Genomic DNA, 27,941 nt, shown 5'->3' on the forward strand with positions numbered 1-27,941 from the left:
CTGTGTTTAAATTAGTTTTTTTTTTCTTTACAAAAGCTAAAATAGGGTTTATCAGTTTCAAATCAGGAGTATGCTAATACTAAATAAGTAAAGCCCTTTTTAATCCTTTTATTTCAGTTTTATATCAAAATTTATGTTGAAAATATTAAAGGTTCTACTTTTAACTGGTGGACGAAACTAGGGTTTGCTAAGTTTACTTCAAGATTTAGTGTCTATGTTTCTATCTTTTTACTTGTATTTTCTTTTTGTTTTTAGGTCAAGATTTATGCCAAGGTTATCAAAGATTACGCATTTTTAAGAGTTACATAAACTTATCTTTCATTGTTTCGAATTTTAAATTAAATTACCATATCACATTTTCAAAGAGATACATATAAACAAGTATAGGTAGGGTTTGTGTACTTTGTCTTATAAGGGTCGAACACGATACCCACATTCTTGTACTATGTGTAGTGTTTATGATGCCTCGAATATGTGCAGTTTGTAGGGTTTTTGAAGTTTGTTTATTTAAAGTCACACGTCCATATGATCATCTACCAAGTATGCAACCAGCTTAATTCTTTTTGTTAAATAGCAGCAGTATTTGACATATTAATGTTGAGATGATCGATTCTTGATGAAACACACCAAAACCATGTATTTTAAGCTTCAATACCATGTATGAACTATATACATTAGGTTTCTCTTGAACCCAATGACAAAATCCGGGTGTTGTACGTGGTGCAGTATGTGTAGTACCTTGAATCATTTGAGTTATATTTAGATAGGGTTAGCATGCAGCAGATGGATATGACAATGCTCTGCTGTCTTGGATTTTGCCCTAGCTATACTGCAACAAGTTCCGAGACGCTCATGTCTTCCAGTTGGGTGCAATTACCAAAATATCCTCCTTTTGTACAGCAGTAAAATCCGACAGTTTCTGAAGGGTTTTAGTAGCAAAATCGTGGAGAATTGTAAAGCCAATCTGACCCCAGTCGATTTCAAGATTTTGTTAATTTTTTTTTTTTGGTGAATTTTTTTATTATTTTTACATTTTAAATATAGTAGGTTTTCACCTTTCTAGTTTTGATTCTGTAAAAGTTTAACCTGTTTCTTTTAATGTTTTTTGTGAACGAGCCGGTAGATAAATGTATCTTCTTTAAATCTCTTATGATTTGTGTTTTTTATTTTCTTTATTTTGCATATTAGTATTTTTAGATAAAAGGAACATTTCTCGGTCAATTTATTCAAGTTTTAATTCTATAATTTTTTAAAGTAATTTTTTAGTTACTCTTGTCAAAATTTGACATGATTTAAGTTTGTGATGTGATGAATCTGTGGATTTACTTGTATCTGTTGGAAAATAATCCACTTATATTATCTTGGATCATTTATTTAATGAAATAAGTTTATATCTTAAGGTTTGTCTAATTGTAATAACAAAAACATAAGGGACCTAATTTAGATTTTCCCAAAAGATTGAATTTTTACATGTTTGTATGGAACGATGATTGTTCTTCATTTTCTCCATAATCCAACACCCAAATCATTCTAACAGGATTTCCTAATATTCCTCATCATAAGAGTGCATCGTTTTGGCAAATCAATTGGTCATATGGCAATGGATTAACATGGTTCTCCAATCAATCGGTAAGTTGTTGTCTTGTTTATCATTTTATTTGATTAAAATAGTATTGAATTGAATGAGAAATCAATCTAATTAGGGTTAGGTATCCTTTGAAAACGAAACTGCATATTTCTGTTGTTTTGTTGGAAACGATTCACTACTTCATAATTATATTGATATATTATTTGTTCTTGTATTCAAATTTCGATTTTCAACAAAAAAATGATTTGGGTGTTGTGTTATGAAGGGATAACTCGTAAATTACAAACCAAAATAATGTTTGTGTTAGTAAACGGATTAGCAATTTCGATTCTTGGTTTTCAGGACTGTTTTTCTTCTTTTTAAGACTATAATAATGCTATGGTATGTTGATGCCTCTTCACGCTGCCACAATGTAGTTTTTGGTAAGAATTGGATTTCAATTTTCTGCATTTTTTGGTGACTTCTTTTTCTCCAGTTAAAATGTCAAACGAATTGTGCTTTAAAATCTTACTGAAAATGCACTTGCTTATTAAATAATATTGATTAATTAAAAGCCAATGTGTGTTGCAACCAGAGATGGCGAACCCAGTTTCTTCAGAAAGTTTTTAATAGAATAACCCTTGGTTATCAAGTCCCACTTAAGAGAGAAATGAAAGGAAGTTGGATGGAACCAAGAAAAGGAAAAGAACATATATATGTTTCGGTCTTTTAATGTAAAAATTTGAAAAGAAAAAGAAAGGACGATGAATGATAATACATCACTCTTACGTCTAATCTTTTTTCTAAACAAAACAGTAAAACTGATCCTTACGTCTAATCTTTTTTCTAAATCTTTTTTCTAAACAAAACAGTAAAAATGATCCTTATGAAACGTATTTTTTTCGGGTTTTGGTCCAAATCCTAATTTTGTTGGAATGGTGGTCATTCTGAACTAGTTTCGTTGCATATATTAAAATTTATGTTTTTTTAATTCTCTACAAATAGAATATAATATTAATATATTATTTATATATATTTAAAATTAAATAAAAATATGGTAATATATAATATGACACCCATAGTTTTATAAGGTGATGAAAAAATGATATGACATTATAAAATACATATTTATGTCTTACATCAATTGGCGTTATAATGATAAAGACATAAAAGACTTAATTTGTATTTTCCGAGAAGATAACACACCACATATATGCCGATCAAATTGTATGGAACGATAATCGTTCATTGGTTCTTCATTCTCTCCATAGTCCAACACCCAAATCATTCTAATGGATCAGCTAATAGTCCCCATCCTAAGAGTGCATCCTTTTCGCGAACAAAATTTAAAAATAAGAGTGTCATCAACCGGTTCAAATGTTCAATGTTATAAGATTTTAAACCGTTGAAAGAAACTCAAATTACAAAATTGATTTGGTTGAAAAATCGAAGAAACAAACCAATAACATACTATGTTTGCTAGAAATACAACTAATCTTATATGCAATTTGTTACAACTGATAATGTATAATTATGTAATACAGAGACTTATTAAAAGATGGTATATTTAATTTCTGTAATAAGTTGTAAATAACATATATACATTAAAAATCATATATACTGGAACGTGATAAAAATTAAATAACATGGTTATAAAAAAGAATAAAAAATAAATAGAATCTCTAAAAGATGGGAACCATTTAGATTTCCCACCACACGAATTTTTAATAAAAATAATTAGTAGTAGATTAACATGCATAATCCATTATGCTAAATTAGGGTAGCAGCTTTTTATTAATACAGAAACTTATTAACTTTATCTTTTCTTTCTTTTCTTTGATTTGATCTGTGAAGTGGATCAGTTTCCAAATCTTTTTACTAATATAGGGCGTATTGTCTGAAAGAAATAGTTGATTGGTATTATTTTCATACATTCTCCTCTCATTGGTATAATATATAACAAATAATAGGTTATAAACGCTTATATTGTATGGTTGACAAATTATTTATTGGTATTATTTTCATACATTCTCCTCTCATTGGTATAATATATAACAAATAATAGGTTATAAACGCTTATATTGTATGGTTGACAAATGTAGAAAATATATTATATTCTTAATTTATTGTTAAATTTTGAATTCAAGTTAATTTTTAGATTTTATTATTCCTTAATTGAAATTTAAAAATTTAAACTTCTTAAAATATGAGATTTATATCAAATGAAATAAAAAATACTAAGAAAATGACATGTGACATCATTATACTTGAAAAGATGAGATGTGACATATTTAAGTTTCATTTATTAGGATATATTAATAGATATGGATAAGACCAAACATAAATACATGGGTAATATTGTTGTAAAGAAATGTTAAACACAACAATAAAACAAATAAATTTAAAAAATAATCTCTAATTGTAACACAAAAAATTGCTTAAAACTATGTTACAATAATTCCTTGCTAAAAGCTATCATATTTGATATCTTAAACTTGATATATATAGATAACAATGTACTTAAAGTCCTACTCGATCTCTAATTACCATATATAAGTATCCTTGCTTGATCCTTGAGCAACAGCTATTAACTTGACCTTAACCAACCTTCTAAGGATTTCTTCTTGGACAAGGATCGATCCTCCTACCCATCATCGTGTAAGGAGGGGTATTATCGGAAATTAGCCAACACGAATAATACAAATACAATACATAATTAATATTCTAGTCTAATAGCCCCCTGCAGTTGAAACGGGAGGGAACTGTCGAACATTCAAACAAGATCTAAATTCTAAGAAAAGTGATGATGGAAGGCCTTTTGGTGAAGATATTTGCATACTAAAACAAGGAAGGACATGCTAAACGTGAATCTAACCGAGAGCCACTTTGTTACGAACAAAATGAATATCGATTTCAATATGTTTCGTGCATTGGTGCTGAACTAGATTGTTGGACAAATATACGGCATCAATATTGTCACAATAAACTGTAGTGACTCAAGTAATGAGACAATGTAGTTCCAGTAATATATAACAAATCCATGAAATTTCTACCGCAACATTAGTAACGCCTCTATATTCAACCTTAGCACTCAAATGAGAAATAGTGCCTTGATGTTTACATGACCATGACAAAATATTTTGCTCCAGAAAGACACAGTAACCATAGGTGGAATGTCTCGTCTTAGGGTAACCAGCCTTATCATCATCATCAGAATATACAATGAGACCACAAGAGAGCATGGACTATAGCTGCAAGCCGTGATCAACAGTGCCTCGAACATACATCAAAATTCGTTTTAGCGTTGTAAAATGAGTTTTATATGGATCATGCATATACATGCATACCTACTGAACATCGTATGTATGACCTGGGCGTGTAAATGTAAGATACTATAGAGCTCCCACAAGACTACGATATATGGAAGAATCAAAAATTGGTTAGTCTGAGTCGTCCAGTTTTGCTAATATGTTGGAAGGAGTCTTAGTTGGACTGCAGTTGAGTACGTTTGCTCAAGATAAAATGTTGATAGCATACTTACGTTGAGATAAGAACATGCCTTTTTAATTCCGACCACAGACACACCCAAAAAATAGTTGAGATTCCCAAGGTCCGTCATAACAAACTCAACACCCAAAGTAACAATGATCTATTGTAAGAGCTTTATAGTCAAGGCAGTAAGAATGATATCATCCACATACAAAAGTAAATAAGCAATTTGAGATCCCTAACGAAAAACTGAACAAACTGCTGAAACCAAACACGCATAGCATATTAAGACCACACAGAGAGCACTACAAAAGATAAAGGTGTTCAAGAAAACTTGGGTCACGAAATCCCAGAGGCTGATGCATGTTTTGTAAATGCCTGTGTAAAAATCCTTTTTTTTACATCAAGTTGATGCATAGGACAATGCTGAGACATGACTAAGCTGAGAACGGTGCGAATGGTGGTTGGTTTGACCATGGGGCTGAAAGTCTTGTCACAGTTGATTACGATCGATGATTGCGGCCATTTGCTACAAGAATTGCTTTATACTGAGATAAGGAACCATTAACATTTTCCTTCTTTTTATGTAACCAAATGCAATTAATAAAATTTGTGTCAGTAGGTTTGAGAACCAATACTTACATTTTATTATAAATATGCTTAGTAAATTCATCTTTCATGGCATTGAACCAATTTAGATCATTAAACTCCTGTAAATAAGTTCAAGGAACAGGGGAAATTGATTTAATATAAAGATTTAGCTTAGACAATGGGTTTGTGGATACCAACACGAGCACGAGTAACCATTGGATGATTAGAAGTAACGGAAGGAGTGACAGTATTGGAGGAAAATGGAGATGATGAATCGGTAGAATAGGAATTATCGAATAAAGACGGGGCAACAAAAGAAAGAGGAGTTGTGCGTTACCGGAGGAGGTAAGCTTGACAATATTGGATCAATATAGGATATCACATCGAAAGATATGGGCGAGGATAACAGTTAAGAAGCAATAGGAGTATGTGAGTCAAAAGAGTCAAGAAGGGTGTATGATGGAGTGAAGTTTGGAGTGAAGGATCCATAAGGAAAAATGCATTTATCGAAGGAAACATGTTAGGAAATGACAATTGTGTTTATATGATGTCTAAGGCACCAATATCCTTTGTGTTGGGAGGGATAGCCAAGGAAATGTGAGGATAATAGAGACAACCGAAAACCCAAAGATGATTATATAAAGGCTGTTTATTGAACATTTTTTGATATAAACAAATATTTTAGAGGGTGGTAGATGGTGTTATGTTGATAAGATAGGTTTCCATGAAGAGAGCTTCCATCCTATATGTAAGATGAAGACAAGCTTGAAAAAGAAGGGTATGAATGATGTTATTAATGGAGCGTATCATTTGTTAAGACTTCTCATTTTGTTGAGAAGTATAAGGACAAGAAAAATGCATTTGAATGCCATTAGAATTGAAAAGAGTGTGAAACTGAGTATTATACTCACCACCATTACCACACTAAAAATATATTTAAAATAAGTGGTAACATAATTTCTAATATGAAAAAAATTTGTCAAACACTTTAGATTTCGTTTTAAGATGATAAACCTGTTAGAACAAAGTTCTATTAGGATCGATAGATTCTATGCAGGCAAACAATTAAGAACGTAATTATGAACACAAGAATGGCTTTAAAGATGTCGTATGATTAAAACTTTAACACCTCAGAAGATCTCGATTAAGAACTTCGACTGTAGAGGTGTTTAGGGTTACAAAACAATAATAATGATAATCAAGATCGTATCTAATGCATACATGCATGCACTAGTTATAGTTTAACCCTACTAGATAATCACGGATGGACAGGCCCAATCCGGATATACAAAACAAGCCCATGACGCAACACAATAAGACCCAACAATCTCCCCCTTTGCGTCAATGGAGCCGAAAGCTCACTTCGGTTGAGCTGCAGAAGACTTCTTGACAGTCTTGAACACCTTCGGTATGATGGCCAAAAGAGTATGACGAAACGTGATGTACCACCGAAGCATGTCCGTGAAGTTCTTCTTATCTGCATCAGAATTCTGCTTGCACCGATGAATGATACTGATAATGTGCTCTAAGCAGTCTGTTGAGAACAAATGTTTTTCAACAAGAGCGAACAAAAAACGATTGGCATGGCCTCTTGTAAACATTACAGTAAGATGTGTAGAATCGATTTGGCCCATCCTCATTTTGTTCACATCTCCTGGCTTCGCTGTTGGCTTTACAGTCGGTTTCTTATTCATCACTTTTGCTATCTCCTGATCCATAGCAGCAACCTCATGGATGTAAGAAGCCAACATCCTCTTCAAATGATCCAGGATCGGCTCATATTCTTTTGGATTGGTGAGCAGAATGTTAAACAATAGGATCCAGTCATGAGGATTCAAATTTGGAAGATCTGGCAGGGAAATAACCGACACCGAGTTTGCTGATCCTCGGGTGATTTTGAAATTAACATTTATGAATTTCCCGGCAGGCGAAGGTTTTAGTACCTTAACAGTAACTATCTTCTGTGCACTCCATGTCAAGTACTAGGGTTGACCGAACTTTAAATAAAAATCAATTAGTTCGCGATCAACTTTCGGATGAGGGAAAGGAACTTCAACAGTCGAATCAAAACAATGAAATGTAAACGCCTTTCGTGTTATAGGCATATCGAACTGGGAGTCTTTTGAATTTTCACAATCAAAAGAAGCGACAAGTTCCAGCCAGTAGACGCTTGGAAACTCTATTGCCTCTTTGATGAGTATTTCCCTTGTCCAGAGAGGAAACAAGGCCTTTTTGCAGTCTAAGGCATCTTGTTCTTCCTTGTTCCTCCTTTCCCTTTCCTCAGCCTCCTTCGCAACCCTTAAGGTTTCATCCAATTCTCTATCCCTCTTCTTTCTTTTAAGGGCCTCAACAATAGTCTCTTCTTCTTCGTCATCACTGTCATCATCAATCCCCTTCTTCTTAGCTTGAGAACCAGAACCCGAAGCTTCATTACCCTTCGGTTCGGTTTTAACTGTGACATTCGGTTGAGAAGTTTTAGTTTCAGGTTTCATAGTTGCCTTCGGTTGAGCACCTTCCCCCCTTGTTTTGGAGTATGATTCTCTCTGAAACACCCTTCATCTCATGTAAGGGCAGGAAGAAGTTTTGTAGTCAGATGATTTCGTATAGTGAGAGTAAGGATAGGATCATGAGCACCAAGTAGGTTGGTAAGCATATCCTTGACATCGCCAGCACAACTTCTGAATACTGCACGCTTAGTTTTCAATAATGAGATCTCCTTTTCAGCCTGAGCCAACTGCACCTTCTGAACTTCAATTGTTGAGGCTTGGCGGGCAAGATCTTCCTTTAGAGCACTCTCCTTTGCTAAATCAGTTTGGAGAGATTCAAGCCGAGAATTCACAGAACTGATAAGTGAAGTGTTCTCTGCTTGCATTGAAGAACGAACAGCCTCAAACTTAGTTTGCTCCTCTTGAAGGGACTTGGATAAGGAATCCACGGAGGTGGTCACTTTGGCTGCATTGGAATCCGCATGCCCTTTGAGTGATTCGAGAAAGATCTGAGTACTGTGAACAATTTCTATAACATCAGCAGTAGCCTTCTTGCAAGAAGAAGTATAATCGTTAACAGCCTTCGTTGATTTGTCAATAGCCTCAGTATATTGCTCAAGAGCAGTATCCATAAAAGCTTTGAGCACAACATCATTGTATGACTTGTTGGTATCAAGCAATTTATCAAGTTTCTCATCAATGCTCTGCAGTTGTTGGCGTGTGACTGGAGCTTCATCATCATCATCAGGAGGAAGCCGATAGGGACTGTAGTAGGTTGAATCAAACTCATCATTAGCACCACCGAGAGTGGCACCGGAATCGGTTGAAGGTGAGGGTGAAAGAGGTTTAGAAGTAACTGGAGGTTCGGTTTTAGTAGTCGCCCCCGTATCAGATACGTTGACTCTTACTGTCGGTTCTGGGATAGTGGTGGAAGTTGATTGTGAAATAATAGGAGGTGGTAAAGGAGTTGTAGAAATAGGAATGGTACTAACTGGTGGTGGTGGTGGTGGTGTAATGGAAGTTGTTGTTTGAGATGTGATAGGTGGAGGAATAGGAGCAACCGAAATTGGAACAGTCTGTTTCGGTGATGGAGGTGGTGTTGGAATATTGTCATGAAGAGGTTCGTTTGGAGTAGGTGATCGAGGAGGTGTGTTACCTCTCGGTGATTCATGCTAAATTTCCTCTTCTTCATCCTCCTCATCGTTGTCTGAGCTCGAAGGGGAAGGACTCTTGGGTTTCTTCGCCATTTTCTTAATCTTCTTTGGCTTAGAAGATTCACCCTTTGCAGACTTTCGCTTCCTAGACTTGGTAGGCTTAGACAAATCATCTTCGATCATTCCTTTTTTGGTAGTAGCCCTCTTGCCTCGGTTTGCAGGCTTCTCCACAACCTCCAAAGCAGCTTGCTGTTCAGGAGATAGTACTCTCGGTTCCTTGGGAGGAAGCTTGCGATAATCAACCATCACCTTACTTTCGGCTGAGACACACCTGTACATCGTCTCAGGTATGGAGCCATTGTGAGGGAACTTTGTAGGATCAGAAATGATAATTTTCTTTGTGTGAAACGTAGCCACAGACGCGACTAGAGCATCCTTCATTACTGGAATCTGCAAAGTATCAATCACCCTTCGTGTAATGAGAGTCCAGAATCGACCACACGAAATTTCAGAGTGCCTCGTTGAAGTGTTGAGGCTTTGCACCACTTGTGACCAGATAATCGACCCATAGTCGAGATTTATACCATTGTAAAGACCGTATAGAAGGGTCAGAAAACCCTTGCTGGTACCATCAGACCCACCAATCCTCTCCGCCAAACTCTTGATGAGAAGAGTAAGCAACCCATTCCATTGGGGCGGTAAGCATGAATTCTTAACCTTCGTAACTGTGGTAAGCACATCAGTGTAGCCCATCTCGTAGAGCATTGAGAACAGTTGAGTAGTGGTGATGAAGTCCGGTGAGATCACAGACGAATCCACAGCAAGTTGTAACAGTGAACAAAATCTCCCTTTTGAAATCGAAGCCTTGTGAGAGAAGATTTGGAAGTAGATCCTCTCCTTGTTCTTATCATATGAAGCGGTAGTGTAGACTTGCGATAGGAGTGACATAGGGACGGATTCCACCTGTGTTAGGGCTAGGACTAGAGGAGAATACTTCAAGCATTCAACCACTTGTAACATGTATGAATCGTACAGAAAAGGGTTGAGATGAATGATCATGTTCTGGTTTGGCTTGATCGAGAGCAATGAGGACGAAGCAGTCTGATCTTGAGCAGAGGAAGAAGTCGCCATTGTTGAGTTAAGGAAGAAGATGAACAGTTGCAAATCGCCTTGTATATTGAGAGAGTTTTGTTGCTGGTAAAAGAGACAAACGTAATTAGAAACCCTTTATATACCGTTGCCAGGAGAGAGAAAAAATCATCATGATAATGACGCGGTCACTGAAACGTCACCTGAAAAAGCGCGATGTGACAGGTTGGTTTCTCCCAGGTATACGTCAGCACTCGTGGGTATCGGAACCGTTTAAATTCACGCGCCCAAAAGCTTATCCTCAATTCGTCGTTTGAAATTCAGCTTCGCTCCAAAAATTAGGATAAACCCCTGTTGCTCCAAAAGTTAAACGAACCAACAACAACCAGAATGTTGGAAAATCACAAAGAATTTTCGTGAAATGGTGTGACAAAAGATAAAGAAATAAAGCAAAATGTGTATAGGATGTGAGTGATGTCTATTAGAAGACATAAAGCAAATGATTCTGAGCAAGAATCGCTTCCTTCAAAGTCAAGAGAGACTTGAAGTGCTTGCTTGGTTTCCCGTGAAAATACGATCGAATGCTTGTTAAGAAACACCGAAAGGCTTCTTTTAATTAATAGGCTAAAGGTGGCTTATCTTCAACCGAACGTCGATTCTTAACATAAGACCGAACGTTGGAAGAAGTACTTGTGAGACCAATGTTGTCTGTTGAACAAGTAGGTTGGAGATGATTTGTTGTGACTAAAGATGGTATATAAATCTCAAAAACAAAAACAAAATGGATCTTTTTGGGAAGAAACGCCTTGGTGTTAGACAATTTCATAAATGACCACGCAAAAATAAAATGAGATTACATTAGGTAATAAGTAAGATCTTGAATACAATGATTCACCGTCAATTCTTTGTTGGTGTTGGATTGTGGGTTTCACTCAGCACGTGGTGTACGTATCTAAGATCACAAACACAAACATTATGCAACCATAAACCTCAGTGGTAAAGACCGAGAGTCTCAAGGGTTTCAGTGGTGAACCGAAAGTTGATGGAGAATGTAAGAAGGGTGGTTAAAGAACCGAAAGTACCTCTGCTATATAAACGTGACAAAGCAGAAAACTCTTAACTTATTTGAGAAGAGTGAGGTACCTCTTGACTTGAGTTGATTGGAACAGCCTGATTGGGAAGAGCCGATAGGTGTAGATCGAGTCATTAAGGCCTTTCTCTGAGTCGTAAAGGCTTTGGTCGACATGCAGCAGCATGCTTCTAGGGACGCTTAACTAGTTCATGTGATAAGAATCATACCTATCTTAGCTCCAAATTTAGTTGCCTTGATATACTTGAGACCTGATCAAAATAACAAGCAAACAAACACACCACAAAAGAAACAAAAACGTATATAAAAATATTTTTGGAGTTTTGAGAAGTTTTCTGAAAAATAATAAAAACAGAAAAAGAAAATATTTTTTGGATTTTTTTTTTGAAATTTTCTGAAAAATAATAAAAACAGAAAAATAAATTAACACAAAACACTCTTTAAAAAAAATAAAATAGAGTTAGAAAATAGACTTAAAAGAATAAACAAAATGTACAACTGAAACCAAATCATAAAAGAATGAAGCGAAATAAGCCGACCGTTCGGTTCATTTCGGTTCCTTAAAATTCCGGAGCCGAAATAGACCGAGCGTTCGGTTCATTTCGGTTCCCGAAAATTATGGAGCCGAAATAGACCGAGCGTTCGGTTCATTTCGGTTCCCGAAAAATCTGGAACCGAAATAGACCGAGCGTTCGCTCTATTTCACTTGTCTAATTTTTAGAGAGAGATTTGAGGATTCGGTACCGACTCTGCTTCCATCATTCCCAAGCCTTGTAAAATTTTATTGAAGCTTGCTTCAGGTAAGGCTTTAGTGAATATGTCAGCCAGTTGATCAGAGGACCGAACGAAATGTACTTCCACGTTCCCATCTTCAACATGGTCCTTGATGAAATGATATCTAAGTGCAATATGCTTTGTCTTTGAGTGTTGCACTGGATTGTGACATATTCTTATCGCACTTTCTGAGTCACAATAGAGAGGAATCTTCTTCATACTTAGCTCATAGTCTCTTAGTTGGCTTTGTATCCATATTACTTGAGAGGTACAGGATGCTGCAGCTGTGTACTCAGCTTCGGCTGTTGAAAGTGACACACAGGTTTGCTTCTTGGACTGCCAGCTAACAAGTTTACCATCAAGGAATTGGCATCCACCAGTAGTGCTCTTTCGGTCCAGACCACATCCTCCAAGATCAGCATCATAAAAAGCTTGAATAAAGAATCTAGATCTAGCAGGGTACCAGAGACCGAGAGACGAGGTTCGCTTCAGGTAACGGAAAATATTTTTCACTGCCACCATGTGAGGTTCTCTTGGATTAGCTTGAAACCTGGCACAATAACAAACAGAAAACATAATATTCGGTCTACTAGCTGTTAGATACATAAGGGACCTTATCATTTGACGATATAGTGTTATGTCAACAACAGGTTTTTCCAGAGATGGTGTTAACTTAGTGCCAAATGCCATATGAACCTTCACTTTCGAATCTCCCGTCATACCGAATTTTACCAGCAAGTTCTTTGTGTAGGCCTCCTGATTGATAAATATACCTTCTGGTCCCTGTCTAATATTCAAACCAAGGAAAAAATTAATCGGACCCATTGCGCTCATTTCAAATTTAGTCTCCATCAACTTCTTGAATTCAACTGTTAAGCTAGGATTCGTGGAGCCGAAGATGATATCATCGACATAAATCTGAACTATCATTAGATGTTCGCCTTCTTTCTTTCGGAAGAAGGTTGGGTCAACCGAACCTTGCTTAAATTTCGACATTTTCAGAAAGCGAGTTAAAGTTTCATACCAGGCCCTCGGTGCTTGCTTCAAACCATATACAGCTTTATCCAGCACATAGCAATGATCAGGGAATTTCTCGTTCACGAACCCAGGTGGTTGCTCAACATACACCGTTTCTTCTAGTTCTCCATTCAAGAAAGCGCATTTTACATCCATTTGGAAAACTTCGAAGTTTTTATGTGCAACATATGTCAGAAAAATTCTAACTGATTCCAACCTTGCTACAGGAGCGAGGTTTCCTCATAATCTATCCCTTCCTCTTGGCAATATCCTTTCACCACCAACCGAGCCTTGTTTCGAATAACGTTCCCCTCTTTGTCCAATTTATTCCTGAAGACCCATTTCAAGCCAACCACTGAAGCATCCTTTGGTGTGGGAATCAGCCTCGAAACTCGATTTCGGTCGAACTCATGGAGCTCATCTTGCATTGCTTGAACCCAATCAGAATGATCAAGAGTAGCATTAACTGTTTTCGGTTCGACTTTGGAGACAAACGAATTAAACATACAGAATTCAACATTAGAGAATAATGCAGTTTGTTTCGCTTTCAATTGAGAACGTGTTATAACTTTCTCAGATGATTCACCAATTATTTGTGTTTTTGGATGGTCCTTAGTCCATTTCGTTAAAGGAGGATAATTAGGATCATAAGCTGGATCCAACTCTGCGTTTACTTCTTCTTCAAGCTCTGATTGATCACCTTCGTCAGTTGTGTTCTCTTTCTCCCCCTCAAATGGCGAAGTGTATCCCTTGTCAGGTTCAGAGTTTTCCTCTTCTGTGGGAGTTGGATTCTCCCCCTCGATTGGACTATCATTGGGTGGTGTTGGAGTTGGATTCTCCCCCTCGGCTGGACCTTTACGAGTTGGGGATGGTGTTGGCTTCTCCCCCTCGAAAGACATTTCAGTTGTATTTGGTGCAGATGAACTCTCCCCCTTGAACATTGAGCTGTTGTTTGGAGAGTCGGTTGAGGGTTGACCACCAGTCGGTTTAGGAGGTTCATTTGCCATCTATTTTGCAGCTTCATCTATGATCTTTTTGAGATTGTCGATTTTGTTGTCTGCTGCTTTCGCCTCTGAGTGTGCAGCTTTCTCTGGTTCATCAAATATCCGAATGTACTCTTCAAACAAGTTGGATATAGGAACCGAGACTTGTCCTGATTCAGGAAATATTTCCCCCAAGGCACTTTCGCTCCTTTGAACTTTCTTCATGTAATTATCGTCAAAGGTTACATAATATGTTTCTTCAATTCGTTTGGAGCGTTTGTTCAAAACTCTGTATGCCTTTGAAGTGAGTGAATAACCAAGAAAAATTCCCTCATCTGCTTTAACGTCAAACTTGTTTCGGTTCTCTTTTGAATTAAAGAGGAAACACCTTGAACCGAACACGTGGAAAAATTTAACGTTGGGCTTTCGATTGTTCAGAATCTCATATGGAGTGATTGAGAATCTTTTGTTGAGCAAGGATCGGTTCTGAGTGTAGCACGCTGTTGCAACTGCATTAGCCCAGAAGTATAGCGGTAGAGAAGCGAAGCTTAGCATGGTTCTGGCTGCCTCACATAAAGAACGGTTTCGTCTTTCAACAATCCCATTCTGTTGTGGTGTATAAGGGGCCGAAAAGTTGTGAGATATCCCCTTGTCAGCCAGAAAATCCTCAAATTCTTTATTCTTGAATTCCAGCCCGTTGTCGCTTCTAATGTTTCTCACCAGCTTTCGCAGCTGCACTTCCACTTGCTTGATGAACATCTTCAACTTGGGAGTTGCGTCTGATTTCTGTTTAAGAAAGAAAACCCAGGTGAAGCGTGAAAAATCATCTACTATGACAAGAATGAACTTACTACCACCGAAGCTTTCGATAGCCGAAGGTCCACATAAGTCAATGTGCAGAAGTTCAAGAGCTTCAACAATCTTTGTATTGATTCGTGTAGGGTGGCTCTTTCTGATTTGTTTCCCATTTCACACGCTGCACACAAATGTTCTTTATCAAACTTGAGAAGAGGAAGGCCTCGAACGTGATCACCAAGCACCAGCTTATTAATGTCTTTGAAGTTCAGGTGCGATAGCCGTCGATGCCATAACTAGCTTTCATCAGTGTTCGCCTTTGACAGCAGGCATGTTGCTGGTTTTCCTCGAATTGGATTGAGATTTAAAGGATACATCTCTCCCTTGCGTTCAGACTTCAACAGAACCTTTTTGGATTGCTTCTCAATAATTTCTGATCCCTCATCATCGAATGAAACCTTCAAACCTGTTCCCACAACTAATTGTGATACGCTGATGAGGTTATGCTGCAACCCTTCCACATAAGCTACTTTTCGATTCGAGAAGTCTCCGTTGGTTATCATACCATATCCTTTGATTGTGCCATACGAGTTATTGCCATACTTTACACATCCACCATCCTTTAGGGACCGAAATTCCCTCAGCTCTTCCTTCCTTCCTGTCATGTGACGCGAGCAGCCACTGTCTATATACCATTCATCATCGAACTGCTCGTCACTTATCACCTGCAAATTCAAGCAGATTTAGGAACCCAAAGTTTCTTGGGTCCTGGTGAGTCTTTCACAGAAAAAGGAATTGCAGTAGAAATATCAACCAAATAAGTTCTTTTTATTAGAGTGGTTTGATCTTTTCTTTTGATGGTGTACACCTTGATTTTAGTTTTATCTTGTTTAATTTTTGGTGTATATGATGGTGTGTTCTTAGATGGTTTTGGTGTTTTCTTTTGAATCGTAGGGTTAGCTGACTTTTTCTTATTATTGAAATCAAAATCAGAATCAAGCTTTCCCTTTCCTTTGATGTCCTTCATTGAATTTGATTTTCTTTGGGAGTTGAAAGGACCGAAACTTGACTTGGGACTGAAACTTGACTTGGGACCGAAACTTGACTTTCGGTTCTGAGCGCCGGTGTCGGAACCGAAAGTAGACGTTCGGTTCTGAGCTTTGGAATAGTAGGAATTTGGACTGAAATTTTCTTTTCCTTTTAGCTTTTCCTTTCCTTTGTCAATTGATTCTTTCTTAGGAGGTACGTAGTTGGGATTTTGAGATTGCCAATTACGTTTTCGCTCATTCAGATTTTTTCATGTATCTTTGATTTCTTTGGCGTTTCTGTTCAGCTAACTCCTTATGAGATTTGTGGATATTGAAGCTAGCCTTTGGTTTTTCCTTTTGAGGTTCGGTTGTCTTAGTAGGAACAATCAGTGTTCTCTTTGGTTCTTCAGGGATCTCTTTTGTTCCACTTGTGCTTGGTTTGTCGAAGCTCGAGGGTTTGTTGATAGGTTCAGCAACATATCTTCCTTTTACCCTCGAGGAGGTTTGCTCAGATAAGCCGATGGTTTCGTCTGCGTGATCAATAGGGGCTGACCAGAAGTAATCATCGCACCCTTCAGCATTGTCTTTGTCAACCAAGATTTTCAATTATGTTGTTTGTTTTGCAGTGACCCCTGTAACAGCATATACCTGATTCGGCACAGTTTGAACCTTATGATAGACCATCGCTTTCTCTTTGAGTTTTTGTGGCTTGTCCTTTGACATCCGAGCGTATTCAACCGAATTTTCAGATATGAGGGGTTTCTCATTCTCGGTTTCGCTCTTCATAAACTCTGAGCAATCAACCACGTCTTCTACTGAGATTTCGCTCATCTCACTTTCCTCATCAAATTCAGATGAATTTTCTATGTTCATTTTATTTTCTGAAATTAATTTGGCGTTAGACGAATCAAACGATTGAATAGTTTCAGACTTAATTTTTAACCTATCATTTTCATCTAAAAGATCTTTGAGCATACATTTATGTTCCTTAGAGTCGATGAAGGTTTCTATTTTGTCCAGTCCGATTTTGTAATGGATGGATGTCTCTTCTGAGGACACAATTGATTCACATTCAGCTATGACTTCATCCTCCTTAAATTCAAGGAAGGGTAAAATCATTTTATGAATCTTTTTCCCTATTTCACAATTTAAATGCAATTGTGTAATATTAGTATATAAGCGCTTTGCAATTAAACAAAAAACATTCCTTTGTTTCAAAAATTTTAAATTGTCTCGTTGCAAATAAACACTTTCATCCCTAGCCCTATTTAACTCCGACTCCTTCAGCTCAATCCACATCCTTCTCTCCTCACTCTTTGAAGACACCCTGCTGAGTTGGTCAGTTAGGTTAGAATTCGCTAAGCGAGTTTGCATGAGACTTCCACTTAAGTTAGAAAATTTTAATTTTAATTCGTTTAATTCTTCTTCATAATTTGTTACTAGAACTTTAAGTGATTCAAGGATGGATTGTACCTTTTTGATCAGCCGATCACAGTCGACGATCTTCTCGCTCACGGGCTTGGCTGCAAAGCACTTGTCCTCAGTTAGGTTCGGCTCCTTACTTGCACTTTCGGTTGATCCACCAGCTGTGACCATCAAACATCTTCCAGCCGAACCTGCTTCCTTTGCGACATAAGCTCTTCCATGAGTGGGCTTTCTCACCTCTTCATCCTCAGAGTCGGTTGACCAGACTTCAACGCCACCGAATTCATCTACATCTGCATTTTTCCTGCACAATCAAGGCATTCATAGAACTGTTAGATGCCTTCTTTTTCTTGATCTCTTCCAACTTTCGCATGTAGTACGCCTCATCGTCTTCACCATCTCTTTTCTCAGCCAACTTCCTCAGCATGCAATCCTTGGCAAAGTGGTTCTTGCCGTGACAGTAATTGCAGTCGAATCCAGAGTCTCCTGCAAGCTTGCTCTCCTTCTTGTCGTCATCCTTTTGTGAAGTAATTTTCGCTTCATCTTTCACCTTCTCAGAACTGTAACTTCCCTGCCAGTTTCGGTTCTTATTGACAGGAAATTTCCTTCTGGCAAACTTCTTTGGATTGGTGACCATCATAGCGTATTCTTCGCTTGTAAGGTCACATTCAGACAAATCTGACTCCTCTTCTTCTTCTGCAACACTTTTTCCTTTTGAAACAAGGGCCAACGATCCCAGACCCGAAACAACTTTTGCCTCCTTGGTTATCACACTTTCATGGGACTTAAGTATTCCCACAAGTTTTGCTAGTGAGTAAGATTTAAACTGTTCATGAGCTTTCACTGTTGAAACCACTGCCATCCATTATAGTCTCAGACCATTCATGAAGGTTACCTTTTGCTCGATCAACTTTCTTTCTATTCCATGCTTGATCATCTTACTTACGAGATGATTGAACCGATCGAAAGTTTGTATCAGTTTTTCTTCAGGTTTCTGTTCGAAAACTCCAAATTCTGAGAGCAGCAAGGTTTGAATAGAGTGTTCTAGATCTTCATCGGTTGAGTAAAGTTCTTTCAACCTATCCCAGATTTCTTTGGCCGTCATGCATGAACCAACTAGCCGAAAAGTGTCAGATTGCAAGGCGAATCTGATCATTCTCATGGCCTTCACATTACACAACAACTTGTCCTTCTCATCCTGAGGCATCTTGTCTACGTCCGCTACCAGCTTGTTATATTCTTTTTGGGTCTTAACAGTCGTGTTCGTTCCAGAATGAACAAACGGCCCAAGCGTGATGGCTTCCCAGATGAGATAACCATTATCTTCAGATCCGACCACATAGTCTTCAAAGTGATGCGCCCATACTTCATAGTCTTGAGTGTAAAGAATGGGAATCCTGGTAGTGGATCCAATGCTGTTAGAGATGTTGATGGGATTTGTTTGAGAATCTTCGTGAGACATGGTGAGCCGTTAGAATCAGACCTGTAAACTTGAGATTAGGGTTTTATCAGAAACAAGAGTTACCGTCGACAGGAAGAAGACGACTTCTTTATATTCGATAAAAGCGGAAACCCTAAAGAATTCTTAACACAGAAGGAATGTGTATTTATCACACAGTCTCCTGCTCTGATACCAATTGTTAGAACAAAGTTCTATTAGGATCGATAGATTCTATGCAGGAAAACAATTAAGAACGTAATTATGAACACAAGAATGGCTTTAAAGATGTCGTATGATTAAAACTTTAACACCTCAGAAGAGCTCGATTAAGAACTTCGACTGTAGAGGTGTTTAGGGTTACAAAACAGTAATAATGATAATCAAGATCGTATCTAATGCATACATGCATGCACTATTTATAGTTTAACCCTACTAGATAATCACGGATGGACAGGCCCAATCCGGATATACAAAACAAGCCCATGACGCAACACAATAAGACCCAACAAAACCCATACATGATGAGAAAATTGATCTAGAAACAAGACATAATATTTAAAACTAGAATTATTAAGAATAAGAGAAATCTAAACAACATAATGTACTATTTCAAAAGCAACAAATGTAATGGAAGTTGATAATTGATAATTGAAACGAAAAACAAACATGCTTGCCTAACTAACATAAGTGACATAAACCACTACTTTTGTTGTCTTTAGATGGAATTAAATTGTGAGAAAATAAATTATTTAAAGCGTTTTGACCGGGATGACCAAGACGTTGATGCCAAATGGTAGAGTTGACTGAGACAAAATCCAGTGGTGTAAAAAATGTGATAGGGTACAAACCACTAGTGCCATCACATCGGGGGAATATTTTATTGGTTTGAATATCCTTCACAGAAAACCCATAAGCATCAAATTTAATAGAACATTGGTTACCATGAGTAAACTTACAAACATAAATCATTTTTTTATAATTTTGGGTGTGATAAGAACAGTTTTGAGGATAAGAAGGTGATATGGGTATAGATTAGATAAAAATGTGTGTCCTTAATTACTTAAAAGAATTTTAGTTGCATTACCAACCAAAACCAAAGGAATACTAGAGATTTTATTGCTAACAAAATGAAGTGTACATATGTTGGAATGAATATGTGATGAGGCACCGACGTCCATTACCGAACCGTCTTGACATGGATCATTAAGAGACATGACATTGAACATTTCTAGAAGAGCTATAGGTTGAGGTGCACTCGAATTTACTGAAGTCTTGAACTAACCCCTATGGAGTTGGAGTACCGCTAAGCCGATGAGCAGAATAAGCCTGATGATCATGTTGGGCCGATGTAACATCCCCCTCTTGTACGTATCATAATATTGTCCGCTTTAGGATCTTGCCGTGAAAACTTCCCCGGGGTCACCCATCCCTGAATTGTTCTCACCCGAGCACACTTAACTGAAGAGTTTTTATGGGATCTGCTGCCCTCAGGGCTGTAAAACGCATTGTGACAGGGAAGGTAGCCATACCCCTTTAAGGAATGTTTCGTTCTCCTTCCCAGACGATGTAGGATCAGGTGCAAACCACCTTCACCTCCCATTATAGGGTTCGACGTCCCGTTGAACACATCAACTCGTGCCCCAACTCTAATACCAGAAGGGGATATTACAACTGACCACCTTTGTTAGGTCTATGGGCGAAGCTTATGCTGGGACGATGCAACCCACTATTTGTAACGTCCCAAAAATTATAAAGAGATTCTTCATTTGTAAACAGATTAATTGATTAAATCCTAGAACTTAAAAAGACAATAAGTGACATTCATTTGTTTGAAACCATAATGTTATCAGAGATGAATTACACAACAATGGAAATCATTATCTTCGATGCGTGTGTATAGTCTCATCGAGCTCTTCTCACAACCAACCTGCAAATTTTTTTTATCTACAGTTGTAAGCATAAAGCTTAGTGAATTCCCCAATATACCACATACCAAGTTCCCCAGTGTACCACATATTCCATCATATATACAATTCATCCACACAAAATCCTAGGGTCTAAAGCTGACCTACCTTCTCTCCTTATCACAAGCGTGCATCATACATAATGGGCCCAAACCAAACATATATAACGGGCCCAACCCAAAGAGTATAACATGCCTAACCCTAACTTATATAACAGGCCCTGCCCACATACATAACAGCCCTTCCCAAAGAGTATAATAGGCCCAACCCTAACTCATATAATGGGCCCATCCCAACGTACATAACAAGTCAATGTCAGGGGTCAGATCATGGTAAAATAAAGTCATATGTGGTCAGAGATCAGATAGACAGTCAAACTGGTGGTCCATCCGAAAGCAATAAATCAAACAAGAACCATACAATAAGGCTTTAGACCAAAATTTCTCAGGCCATCCAACTTAACCACCTACAACCGTTATAAACATTAACCTAACCAACCATGACACCTAACAATATCATATAGTCCACATGCAAGACCCTACCGTTCTAGCACACGATGACACTGAATGTCCTACACTTCTCAAACCAACAATATCATATAATCAACAGGTAAGACCCTACCGGTATAATATACCATGACACCAAGTGTCCGAAACTGCACATGCATAAGAAGGAGTTATCATTTTCAAATAGCATACTCGTACCCTAACAATACCTCTATCATATCATGCAAAGGATATTCAATGTCATATGTGGCATAATAAGAAACTATCCTGAATCGCAGAACCGGGGAAGCACAACAACATTCTCACTCATTGAACTTATCAATCCCGTGAACCGACTATCACCAAATAAGGATCTTTCCTCAATCAACAACCCAAATCCTTAAAGTTCGACCCAAGGTCAAACTGGTCAAAAGTCAACGATCGCCACGTTGTGGGCATGTCATGACAAAACAGTCGACATGCAAGATACCACCACGTTCTGGGCCTTCCTTGGCCACGTCGTGGTTTCAGGAAAATTGGTCTTTTATTTATTAAGGGCTTAATCCCTACAGATCTAATCCCAAAATTTCAGATCTGGTCCTATTCAATGACTTAATAGATAAAGTTTCCAATTTTATCCATTAGAAACTCATCCCATAGAAAGATCTACAACCCTAACTCCATTAAGCCCTCAAAATGACAATAACTAGTGCATGGTTCAAAAGGAACCTCAATGTAACACTTTTTCCACCAAGCCAAGCCTATATATGGTCACCAAGCAAGTCTAAGGTTCTGAAGTTGCCCAAAACTCCAAGAACATCCCTCCAAAGGACTTTAAAGCATGAAATGAGAAACAAGAATGATAAATATGGATGCTTTATGCATTCCAAAGCTGCACAAGAGGCAGGAGATGCAATATCTGAAGTAGATATACCCTTTCAACCAACAAGCACACTACCTTCTTTTCCAAAGATGTACTTCAAGGCCTCAAACATCAAAAAAATCACATGAACATCAAGAACAGTCACTTAGGGGCTAGAGTTTCTTTGTTAGGAGAGTGGAGGCTAAAGAGAATGACCTAAACCATGAATTAGTGCCTTTAAATATGGAGAAAACCCTAAACTTCATGGGCTTGGACCACAACATCCTCCACATCGTGGCCTCCCCCTTTCCACATCGTGGCCTCTCCCTTTATACATACATCTTCCTGATCTGTTGCATATCATATTGCTTACTACTCATAAAATATACTTGGAAACTATTTTTCTCAAATATGTATTGTGGTTTTGAAATCAAGTAGATATTTTGGTTAAATGATATAATGATCGAGTGTTGATTTTGGGAATTTGAAGAGGGTATTTATATAATGTGGTGGTGGGACTGTACTAATCCATCAAGAATGACATGAATTTTTTTTCTTAAAAAAATAGTTCTTTTCCTTTACAATTGTGGCACTTAGAGTTGAAAATTAGGGTGGGTTTGTAGAAAAACCGATTTCAAAACATTGTCATTACTTTTGCCACTTTCTCTTTCCTTCATGCTTTATTCTTGAATTTAAAAGAAAAAAAATATCCTTATCAATCGGTCCTAAGAATGGTGATGTCATGACTTAAACTTGAAGTTAAGAGCTTACTAATGGATTTTCAACTCCTTCAAATTTGAAGCTTGAAATCTAACTAAAAGGTTTTTTTTGTTGTTTTTATTTTGTTCAGGGTCAGGTCGCCAATATCATATATTCCTCATGTATTGGGGTTGTTTTGGTGCAAAATGGCCTCAAATGACACAACACTTAACAATGCACCTCCTATGAAAGCTACATCACATGGGGTATTTCAAGGCGAAAATCCTCTTAACGCTGCACTCCCTCTTGTCATTTTACAAATATGCCTCGTCCTCACACTCACTCGAGTCCTTGCTTACCTTCTTAAGCCATTAAGACAGCCTCGAGTCGTGGCAGAAATTGTTGTAAGTTACTTAATCCCCTTATTTTCATTTTCATCCATTAGAAATTTTAATATATACATAAAGAATTAGTTTCAAGCCAATACACTAGCAATTTTGATTCCAGTTTAGTATTGGGCTACTTGTAGGCATTGGGCCTCATGTCAGCCACCTAATAAGTCATTGTTGTCTTGCATTATACGACATAAGCCATCTCGAGGGCTATTGAAATAGCAACCCTTTTGTAGAAAAGTTTAATAATAATATTTTATAGCCACCTAAGAGGCTCTTATGTACTTGTACTAGTACAATGTGTACTAAGTATAGTGAGGACATTTTGAAATAATAACTCTTTTGCATAAAAGTTTATTATATTATTACAGGGGGGAGTTTTACTCGGACCTTCGGGTCTAGGCCATAACAAAGCATATCTTCATACAATGTTTCCTCAAAGGAGTCTTACAGTATTGGACACGCTTGCAAATCTTGGACTTTGTTTCTTCCTCTTCCTTGTTGGCCTAGAGCTTGATTTAAACTCCTTACGTAAAACTGGTAAAAAAGCATTATGCATAGCCATCGGTGGAATAGGCCTTCCGTTCATTTTAGGTACTGGAGTTTCATTCATTCTCCAAGAAAACGTCTCTGGGGGTGTTCACGAAGGCCCATTTATCGTCTTCATGGGTGTAGCCATGTCAATTACAGCTTTCCCTGTACTTGCACGTATTTTAGCTGAACTCAAGCTCTTAACTACCGAAGTCGGTAAAATGGCCATGTCAGCAGCCGCAGTTAATGACATAGTGGCATGGATTCTTCTTGCACTTGCGGTTGCCCTTTCGGGTTCAGGGCGTTCCCCACTTATAGCTCTATGGGTTTTCTTGTGTGCATCAGGTTTTGTTGTTTTGTGTTCTTTTTTGGTGCCCCCGATTTTCAAATGGATGTCCCAAAGATGCCCTGATGGTGAACCCGTTGATGAGTTGTACGTTTGTGTGACTTTAGGTGGTGTTTTAGCTGCGAGTTTTGTGACAGATGCTATTGGGATTCATGCACTTTTTGGGGCTTTTGTGGTTGGGGTTTTAATACCAAAAGAAGGTGCATTTGCCGTCGCATTAGTGGAAAAGGTTGAGGATCTCGTGTCGGGGTTGTTTTTACCGCTATATTTCGCTTCGAGTGGTCTGAAGACGAATATGGGGTCAATTAAAGGGGCAAGGTCTTGGGGATTACTTGTTTTGGTTATTTTTACAGCGTGTTTTGGTAAGATTGCGGGTTCGGTTGGGGTTTCTCTTCTTTGTAGGATTCCGTGGATGGACGCTCTTGCAATCGGACTTTTAATGAATACAAAAGGTTTGGTTGAAATTATTGTGCTCAACATTGGGAAAGATAGAGGGGTATGTTTTTCTTAGATCATGTTTTTTCAAGTCTTTCGAATAATAATTAAAAAGTCTTCTGAATAATAAGTAAAAAATATTTAAGAAAATGATGGTATGTTTGAAAAAAATCAAAAGAGAGCAGTACAAGCCCAATCATCAAAATGCCCAATCGTGGAAGGTTCTAAAACAAATCGGTTTATCACCTAATACACATTATTTCATGAAATATTTTTTGTAAAGTTGCTTTTGTGACTGTCCCCACTAAATAATATTATTTAAAAACTATTTTAAATAATATTTATTTTACGAATTGACATCATTTTTTATAAAATAATGATGTTCAGTGAAAAAAAGAAAAAAATTAAAAATATTTTTCAAATAAGGACCATTGAAAAATCTATTTTGCTAAATATACAGTTATTTTGTCATAAATGTTTAAAGGTTGATTATTTTACGATGTGATCATTTCATTGTTGTTCATTTTTGTGATTAGCTCAAAGCTAAATTAAATAAATTTGTAAAAAGTTAAGACTAAGTTGGGAATTTTGTATATTTTTCTTTATTAAGTTGTTTTTTCTACATTGTATCAAAACAAATCGCTCATTATTCTTTGTACGTATGTATCTTATATCTGTATCTAAACTCATTCTTTGATAATTTCAGGTTTTGAACGATGAAACATTCGCGATATTAGTTCTAATGGCACTATTAACAACATTTATCACAACCCCTTTAGTTGTTGCCTTTTATAGACCTGCTAAAACACAACCAACCACCGAATACAAACATCGAACTTTACACCGCAGAGGTTCTTCCACTTCTCCATTCCGTATGTTATTTTGCTTCCATAGTGTACGAAACATACCAACAATGGTAAATTTAATCGAAGCTTTACGTGGGACCGGCAAAAAAGAGGTTCTTTTGGTCCATGCAATGCACCTCATGGAGCTATCAGAGAGGTCTTCGGCTATACTTATGGTTCATAAAGCGAGAAAAAACGGGCTCCCATTTTGGAAAAAGGATCAGAATACTGGATCAGATCAAGTTGTGGTGGCATTCGAGGCTTTTCAACATTTGAGTAAGGTGGCAATTTGGCCCACGACTGCTATATCGGCGGTTTTGAGTATGCATGAGGATGTTATTAGTGGGGCCGAAAGGAATCGGGCAGCTATGATTATTTTACCGTTTCATAAGCATATTAGGGTCGATGGGCAACTTGAAACCACTCGAGTTGAATATAGGTAATCACTATCTTCAATTATCATCCTCATGTTTCATAAACACTTTGACCCAAAAACCTAATCCAAGATATATTTTATAAGTGCAAGTAGTGGTGCTCACAAGCCGAGACATAAAAGTATTGGTCTAGATCAGATCCGTTAATTTGCTCTTTTTTGGTTTGATCCAAATTCTTTTAAACAAATATTATTAAATTATAAACATTATATGTTACATACTTTATCAATTATTATTAAAAACGGATAAAATGCAGTGATTACATTATTAAGTTATAAATATTGTATAAATTATTAAATTTTACAAAATGCAAAAGTTATGTTATAAATTTATAAATGTTCCAAATTACAAAAGTTACAAAAACACATCTATATTTACTATTAGAAACTTACAAAAAAAAACTTCGATAAAAATAAAAATAAGAAAAACGAAACATATACAATATTATAAGTTTACAAATATAATAATAAATAATTCAAAATTTTCCAAACAAAACATTCTATATCTAACGAGTCCGAAAAGCTCTGGCTCAACACTCAACACCCAATAGGTCTAAAACCAGTCCACATTGCTCAATTCCGGAACAAAGAGCCGCTTTGAGAGCTTCTCTGACCCGGGCCCAAATTATGGCCCGGTCCGATATGATTTGATTTCTTTTAATACACATTACTAATTTATAGTTTTATACCCATTATAGTCTATAAATAATAAGTTCTAACATTATTTATAAGCTATTATAAAAGAAATAATAAGTTCTAAACATTATATATAAACTATTATTATAAAAGAATGGATAAACTCTAAAACTTACATTATAAATCTATAAAACATTATAACCTACAAAAAATTATACGCATCATTTGTATTTATCATTATAACTTTACAAACGGATCCTTATATACTCAGAAAACTTAAATGAAAAACAAAGAACTATATAAATTTATAACAAGTAAAATTTATTAAATTTACCCTTACTATCTAACAATCTGGTTCATTTGTGATTTCAGACATGTTAACCGCAAGGTTTTAGAGTACGCTCCATGTTCAGTCGGCATCTTAGTAGACCGTGGTTTCGGTGGGACCTCCCACATTGCCGCCAGCAGTGTCAACTCAGTAGTAACAGTTTTATTCTTCGGTGGCAATGACGACCACGAAGCATTAGCCTACGGGGGTCGTATGGCAGAACACCCCGGAATCAACCTCAATGTAGTCCGATTCCTCCTCAATCCCGCCGGAACCACCACTCCGGGATCCATCACCATCGACATTAAAGAATCTGAGACTTCGGAATCCAATTCCATTGATGATGAAGTGATGGCGGAATTCAAACAGAAGTTTGTCTTGAAATACAACACGATGAAATATGATGAGAGAGCGGTGGCGGATGCCGCCGAGACGGCGGAGGTGATTCGGGAATATGGTCGGAGCAATTTGTTTCTGGTGGGGCGGATGCCGGAGGGGGAGGTGGTGGGGTTGTTGAAGAAGGAAAGTGAGTGCCCGGAGATGGGACCCGTCGGAAATTTGTTGATTTCTCCGGCTTTGACTATGGCGGCATCGGTGTTGGTGGTGCAGCAATATCATAGTCAATTGTCGTTACATTCTTTGGCTTCTTTGAAGGAAGATGAAATGAGTGATGATGGTGGATGATTGGTATCAAGTTTTTAAATGATATCTCGTATTTCTCCCTTTGATTTTTGATGTTCAAATGTATAGAATTTTTTATGTATAATAGCAAAATATGATCATCAAGGAATCGAATCAATGTAAAATTGTACAAAATTGTACAGGATGAATACAAATATGAATACGAATGTGAATTCCAAACGGGGTTTTTGAAACCCGAAATTTTGTTAACTTTGTTAGCATGATAAGTTTTAGACTGCATAAAAAAAACGAGTTTTAAACATATATTTATTTGTTTTGGCAAAATGTTTTTTTCAGTAATTCTTGAACGGGTTAGCCCACACCACGTTTCTTCATATGCTTCTTTCAGGCTGCCATGCTTCTTCTAGGGCCGTA

The 27,941-nt window shown here is 37.2% G+C and overlaps 1 protein-coding gene across 1 annotated transcript; it reads left to right on the top strand.

Annotated features, from left to right (window-relative positions):
• The first annotated feature begins 1,513 nt into the window (after positions 1–1,513).
• LOC145120688 (cation/H(+) antiporter 17-like) lies at positions 1,514–27,601 on the top strand. The gene is made up of 5 exons (XM_079056490.1): positions 1,514–1,629; positions 23,091–23,343; positions 23,703–24,704; positions 25,350–25,927; positions 26,930–27,601. Exons 2-5 carry the CDS (start codon positions 23,146–23,148, stop codon positions 27,567–27,569), a joined length of 2,418 nt encoding a protein of 805 aa, XP_078912616.1. The 5' UTR covers positions 1,514–1,629; positions 23,091–23,145; the 3' UTR covers positions 27,570–27,601.
• Positions 27,602–27,941: the final 340 nt, after the last annotated feature.

The sequence above is a fragment of the Lactuca virosa genome, chromosome 6 (assembly GCF_052849685.1).
Source record: "Lactuca virosa cultivar CGN04683 chromosome 6, Lactuca_virosa_CGN04683_v6, whole genome shotgun sequence".
In the NCBI taxonomy this organism is placed as follows: domain Eukaryota; kingdom Viridiplantae; phylum Streptophyta; class Magnoliopsida; order Asterales; family Asteraceae; genus Lactuca; species Lactuca virosa.

Coding starts and splice junctions, on each gene's coding strand:
- LOC145120688 (XM_079056490.1), top strand. CDS start 23,146: ATGGCCTCAAATGACACAACACTTAACAATGCACCTCCTATGAAAGCT. Junction 24,705..25,349: donor ACATTGGGAAAGATAGAGGG/GTATGTTTTTCT, acceptor TGATAATTTCAG/GTTTTGAACGATGAAACATT. Junction 25,928..26,929: donor ACCACTCGAGTTGAATATAG/GTAATCACTATC, acceptor TTGTGATTTCAG/ACATGTTAACCGCAAGGTTT.